The following is a 6,752-nucleotide window of genomic DNA, read 5'->3' as shown; positions in this document are numbered from 1 at the left end:
TCCACCCGGCCAAAACCTGCCGTGGGTTGCACAACAGTCTTTCACCTGCTCTGACTAGTGAAAACTAAACGCTTTTGGAAAGGAAATGATATCTATGTAGATGAAGCACAAGATGAGCTCTTACACAACCTTAGTTTACATACAGGAACGCCAATAAGGAAGAAAGTGCGGGATATAAAAGGAAAGCCGGCATCCGTTCTGTTAGTCTCTCCAAGGTCATGGTTGAAAAATGAAGGCCATCTTACCACTGACCTTTCTGGTTTTTACTTGTTCTCCAGGTTGGGCAAAAGATAGGTACTACTATGTAGGAATTAAAGAAACTACATGGAACTATATCCCTACTGGTAAAAATATGCTGACTGGGAAGCCTATTTCAGAAGACCAGTAAGTAAAAATCATTGCATTGAAAAAATGACTCTTGGAAGCAAAAGTTGGTAATTGCTACTCATTGATAGAATGCTGATAAAGAATTTCCTATGATTGATCCATTAGGGCAGTGGTTCTCAACCTTTCTAATGCCGTGACCCCGCAATACAGTTCCTCGTGTTGCGGTGACCCCAAACCAAAAAATAATTTTGGTGGCTACTTCATAACTATAATTTTGCTACAGTTATGATTCGGAATGTAAATACCTGATATGCATTATGTATTTTCCAATGGCTTTAGGCGACCCCACCGGGGTCGCGACCCACAGGTTGAGAACCGCTGCATTAAGGGTACATTTATTATTAGAACCACTTCTTTTGTGGGGTTTTTTTTGTGTGTTTTGTTTTTTAAGTGAAAGGAGGAGAGATAGATTCCTGCATTCAGCCCAACCGGGATCTACCCAGCAGCCTCTGTCTGGGGCTGATGCTGAAATCAACTGAGCTACCTTCAGTGCCTGAGGGTGATGCTTAGACCACCCAGCTATCCTCAGTGCCCAGGGCTGACACTCAGACCCATTGAGTTACTGGCTGCAAGAGGGGAGGAGGGAGAAAAGTGAGAGAGGGGTGGGGAGAGAGAGAAGCAGATGGTTGCTTCTCCTGTGTGCCCTGACCAGGAATCAAACCCGGGACATCTGCAAGCCAGACTGACACTGTAGCTGCTGAGCCACCGGCCAGAGCTTCTTTGTGTTCTTAGTATAAGGATGGAATGGAAGGCAGATATTAATATAAATCAGAAGTTGCTCCTTCCTGAGCTTATCGCTACTCTTGCTCTCCTGACACATTGCTTCAGGGACCGTGTGTAATTCCATGTTTATCAGCTATTTTGTTGAAGTAGTGCTCAAGATGTAAACCAACCCCCTCCCCCTTTTATTTCCCTGATGGTGAATATGTGCCGTGGATTGTAAAACTGTAGCAATCTTCTTGACTTCTCTCTTCAGATAGTAGAAAAGGGAACCTGTAGGAGTTGCACGTGGAACCCTGATTTACTGCTTGTTGGCCCAAATGCCCCCAATTCTACTAGCACATCCACAGATATACACTGCTCACAAAAATTAGGGGATATTTCAAAATGAATATGGAGCAATAAAAAAAGCATTTGATATTTTTATTAAACAAGAACATCAGCAAAGCAGACAAGTCAAAGAAAGTTGCTCGATTATGCAAATGAGATGCAAAACCAACTTTGATTTCACTGGTGAAAATGCGCTGTACAGAAGGCTGAGAGTCCTGGGGTATCTGCACATTCCCTGGTCCCCTCATTTTTGTGAGACGTGTAGTTAAGTGTCTAAAGGGTCCTGTCATAGGAATATTAATGCTTTAGAGCTAAAGTAACCTCAGAGTGGGGTGAGAAGCCCTTTTGTAGTTCAATACAAAGAATTTGGTAACTCTTTAAAACCAAATCACCAGGTGTGCTATTTGCTACTTTTGCCTTTGATCTCTTCACCAGACACTCCAACAACGCCTGGGCTGCAATGCCTTTTTTGACTCCCTTCACATTTTCTCTGGTGCCTGAGATTTCGCTACCAAAATCGGGCTGGAAAGCTGCTCACTTCTAGTTTCTGTTGGTTCAAATGTTGTTTTCTTTGTAGCTAAAATTTGTTGAAGTTTTCTCTTTGTTGTTGTTGTTTGTTTGTTTGTTTATTACAGAGATGCCCAAATATATGGACAACGAAGCCACAATAGGATAGGAAGTGTTTATAAAAAGGCTTTGTACTTTCAGTATACGGACGATACATTTCAAACTATCATTGAGAAACCATCCTGGCTGGGCTATTTAGGTCCGATAATAAAAGCAGAAACTGGAGACTACATTTATGTACATGTGAAAAATTTTGCTTCGAGGATGTATAGTTTCCATCCTCATGGAGCCAGTTACACTAAAGAAAATGAAGGTAAGTGGACCCTCTTTCCTTCCATTCCTGACCTATTGCGTATAGACAATGTGTGCCTAATATTTCAGGAAAAACAAAACAGTTATTATCTGGGCATCATTATGAACTAGGAGTAGCTTGGGATGTATACAGACTCTTACTTCTTATATCCAAGAGTGTCCTTTTTTAATTTCTCAGTTAAGGCTTTTTATTTGTTGCCATGAGCATTTAAAAAAATTTATATTGAATTTATTGCAGTGATATTGGTTAATATTTTTTTTTTTGTATTTTTCTGAAGCTGGAAACAGGGAGGCAGTAAGACAGACTTCTGTATGCGCCTGACTGGGATCCACCCAGCATGCCCACCAGGGGGCGACGTTCTGCCCATCTGGGGCGTCGCTCTGTTGCAACCAGAGCCACTCTAGCGCCTGAGGCAGAAGCCATAGAGCCACCCCCAGCGCCCAGGCCATCCTTGCTCCAATGGAGCCTCGGCTGCGGGAGGGGAAGAGAGAGACAGAGAGGAAGGAGAGGGGGAGGGGTGGAGAAGCAGATGGACGCCTCTCCTGTGTGCCCTGGCCAGGAAGCAAACCCGGGACTCCTGCACGCCGGGCTGACGCTCTACCACTAAGCAAACCATCCAGGGCCGGTTAATAATTTTATATAGCTTTCAAGTGTACAATTCTATAACATATCATCTGTGTATTGCATTGTGTGTTCACCGCCCAAGTCAAGTCTCCCTTCTCATTTAAATCTTTTTATTTTAAGCAAGAGATACAGAGACAGAGAAAAAAAGAGAGACAGACAGACAGACAGACAGATGAGAAGCATCAACTTGTAGTTGTGGTATTTTAGTTGTTCATTGATTGCTTTCTCGTATGTGCCTTGATCAGGGAGTTCCAGCAGAGCCAATGACCCTTGACTCAAGCCAGCGACCTTGGGCTCAAACCAGCAACCATGGGGTCATGTCTTATAATCCCACACTCAAGCCAGTGACCTCACATTCAAGCTAGATGAGCCCATGTGCAAGTGGCAACCTTGGGGTTTCAAACCTGGGACCTGAGCATCCAAGGTCGACACTCTATCTACTGTGCCACCACCTGGTCAGGCTCTCATGTAAACCTTGAATGAGTGACCACCCTTGTACAATTCTTGAGAAAGAAAACACTTTGTATTCACCAAAAGAAAAAAAAAATTTCTAGGAGCCTCATGAGCTAAATGTTTGTTGGCAGGAATGCTGTTCTCTCCCCATTGCATTTTATTTACTAATGCATGCAGATTCTTGGAAAACATCAGTTTCAAGAGACATCACTACTCTGTAGACAACATCTTTTCTCCTACACATCTACACTCACAGCTGCCTGATAACTCTGGGGGAAAACAGGGAAGGGAAAACCAACAAGTAGGGTTTTGTGTTCAACGTGGCGTGGGGGAGTCCCAAAAGATGTGTGAAGGACGAGATGTTGGCCATGCTTGAAAGTATTCTGTTGAATGAAGAAATCTTATGTATAGTTTTCAGGATTCTAGCCTCAAAAGGTGGAGATTTGAAGTGAAATTTTAGGAGAAGAAAGAAAGGGGAACACGGTCCCAAATTCAGAACTGAGGTAATAACTCAGGGTAATGAAAGCTACGCAGAGTGGCACTTTTGGGGTCTAGTGGGCTCCTTGGGGATAACATGGGTGCTTCTTGATGTCTGGGTCCCAAGTCTGACATACAGTGAAGAAAATATCGAGAGCAACTCATCAAGAGCCTAATCTCTCTGTATCCAAGATCCAGGGACATAGTAGGCACACAAATATATATTTTTGGAACACATCAGCATAAGTGATGATCGTCCGTTAATATACCGCCTGCCTCAGTGTGGTCTAGAATGGCATTGTGATTGGCATTCGGATGGAAGGCAACTGAAGGGGACCTAGGGAGACAGGGCTTAGGAGCGAGAGGAGAGAAATACACACTTCACTCTGAAACAACAAATTAACATGCATTCAGGGCTTGGTGGAAAAAATATGTATCACACTCAAAATGGCGTGGTCCAATATTACTGTGACCACAGCGCAGATTATGTTTCCTAGGTGCTCTTTATCCTGATAATACGACGGGCCTGCAAAGGGCAGATGACCGCCTGCCGCCCGGGGGACAGTACATTTACAAGTGGTTTGTCGATGAAAAGCAGGGGCCTGGCCCCAATGACACTAGCTGCGTGACCAGGATGTACCACTCCCATGTGGACTCGCCCAAAGATTTGGATTCAGGACCTGTTGGAGTACTTCTGACTTGTAAAAGGGGTAACCCATTTTTATAAAATTTCATGGTCACAATGGAGTCAACAGACTATGGGGGTTCTTCCTCACTTCCCAACTGGAACATCGCTATGCAGTGAGCTCTATTTTCCTGCCTTGGTCTTGATGAGCTAGTGAAAAAATACATAAGTAAATAAATAAACGGCAAGTTGCCATCTAGACTCGGAGCGTAGATGACAATGTTGAGTTCAAAGCCTCCATTCAAGTTCAATAATGCAGGTTGGTCAGTAGGTGGTAGTCAAGCCCAGCACACTTCACTTGAGCCCTCCTCACAAAGAATCAATGACTGCAGCCACTTCTGTTCTTCAGAGAAGTGTTGGCTCAGCAGGGTGGGCAGGATGAGGAGGGGAGAGGCCACCAGCCTGTTCCTTGCACTCGAGCTTTCTCAGGGTTCTGTCCATGGTGGTGCGAGATTACACGTTCACAGTTTAAGTTGAACCAGTTCTAATGATCAACTTGTTATTTGAAAGCCAAAGTCATTATTGCAAAGAGGAAGTTTTGCTGAATTGTTGTTGTTGTTTGTTTCAGGCACATTGGATGAAGATATCGAAAAAGATGTTGACAAGTCTTACATTCTGATGTTCTTTCAAACTGATGAGAACAATAGCTGGTATATTGATGACAACATTAATACATATACTGAACCGGGCCAAGTGGATGCTAGTGACTCAGCCTTCCGGAGAAGCAATATAATGGCCTGTAAGAGTTTAAACACTTTCTCACTTATAGTATCTTATATGTCTAACCTCTGTGATTCTACTTAGTGATTTTTTCCTTTGTTCAAGCTTGTTCACTTGAATTAATATGTTTCAGTTTTTTCGCCCAGAGTAGGCTGGTTGATAAGCAAGGCATCTAGTAAATCCTGCTGGTTTTCCAAAATTTCCTAGCGAGTCAAGTAGGAAGATACATTTATTTTTTCTACAGTTTGATATTGATCAAAAATCGATGGTTAAAAAAACAAACACACATAGAAAAGATGTCATTTGGGAAGTATTATGGAAGAACAAAGGCATAACTGGTGGAGTATGTGTTTCTACATAGAACTTTCCAGACAAGATGCTCCTGTGGCCGTAGCCACCTTTCTTCCGTGTTCCTTTCCTTCGCAGGCTTAGCTGCCTTCTGCTCTTTCCCCTTTCCGACTGCTCCCTGCCTGCCGCTTACTTTCCCTCCTCTAACCTCTAAATCTTTGTGCTGCTCTCACTTTGAACCATATCCAATGCTCATGGGCCTCCTTCCTCGTGAAACACGAATCAACTCTTGTCGTAGATTACCGGGGGGAGGGGGGGCGGTGCTGACACTGCTGGGTTAATGTGATGAGGAAACGCATAGGACATATACCATGTGGCCCTCATCTGCCAGGCTTCATCGGTTAATTTGCATTTGTTTTCAGCAATCAATGGATACATGTATGGAAATCTACCCAATCTCACCATGTGTGCAGAGGACAGGATCAGGTGGTATTTTATTGGCATGGGGGATAACTTTGATCGACACTCCATCTATTTCCACGGACAAACTGTGACCTTTCGGAATCATAGAGAGGACACCATAACTGCCTTCCCTGCCTCCCTGCACGAGGCCCTCATGGTGGCCAAGAGCCCCGGAGAGTGGCTAGTGGAAAATCCGATATATGGTAGGGATTTATTCCTTTTATGTAATATATGGTCAGAGAACTTCCAGGGTTATAACCCATTGCAAATGCCTGTCTTCCAAACAGAGCAACTGACATTTAGGGAGGTGATAAGACTGTCTTTATTTATTTATTTATTTATTTGTATTTTTCTGAAGCTGGAAACGGGGAGGCAGTCAGACAGACTCCTGCATGTGCCCGACCGGGATCCACCCGGCATACCCACCAGGGGGCAATGCTCTGCCCATCTGGGGCGTCGCTCTGTCGTGACCAGAGCCACTCTAGCGCCTGGGGCAGAGGCCAAGGAGCCATCCCCAGCGCCCGGCCATCTTTTGCTCCAATGGAGCCTTGGCTGCGGGAGGAGAAGAGAGAGACAGAGAGGAAGGAGAGGGGGAGGGGTGGAGAAGCAGATGGGCGCCTCTCCTGTGTGCCCTGGCCGGGAATCGAACCCGGGACTTCTGCACGCCAGGCCGACGCTCTACCTCTGAGCCAACCAGCAAGGGCCAAGACTGTCTTTTAAAAAAGT

General features: G+C 44.6%; 1 protein-coding gene across 1 annotated transcript in view; it reads left to right on the top strand.

Annotated features, from left to right (window-relative positions):
• Positions 1–229: 229 nt before the first annotated feature.
• LOC136311896 (ceruloplasmin-like) overlaps positions 230–6,752 on the top strand; it is a 45,865-nt gene continuing 39,342 nt past the window's right edge. The window contains exons 1-5 of the mRNA XM_066241219.1: positions 230–384; positions 2,073–2,317; positions 4,369–4,581; positions 5,125–5,295; positions 5,987–6,229. Of these exons, the coding sequence (XP_066097316.1) occupies positions 230–384; positions 2,073–2,317; positions 4,369–4,581; positions 5,125–5,295; positions 5,987–6,229 (1,027 nt within the window). The remainder of the gene's footprint in view (positions 385–2,072; positions 2,318–4,368; positions 4,582–5,124; positions 5,296–5,986; positions 6,230–6,752) is intronic.

The sequence above is a fragment of the Saccopteryx bilineata genome, chromosome 8 (genome assembly GCF_036850765.1).
Source record: "Saccopteryx bilineata isolate mSacBil1 chromosome 8, mSacBil1_pri_phased_curated, whole genome shotgun sequence".
Lineage (NCBI taxonomy): Eukaryota > Metazoa > Chordata > Mammalia > Chiroptera > Emballonuridae > Saccopteryx > Saccopteryx bilineata.
The sequence above is the reverse complement of the archived record's forward strand: the minus strand, read 5'-3'. Positions and strand labels throughout refer to the sequence as shown.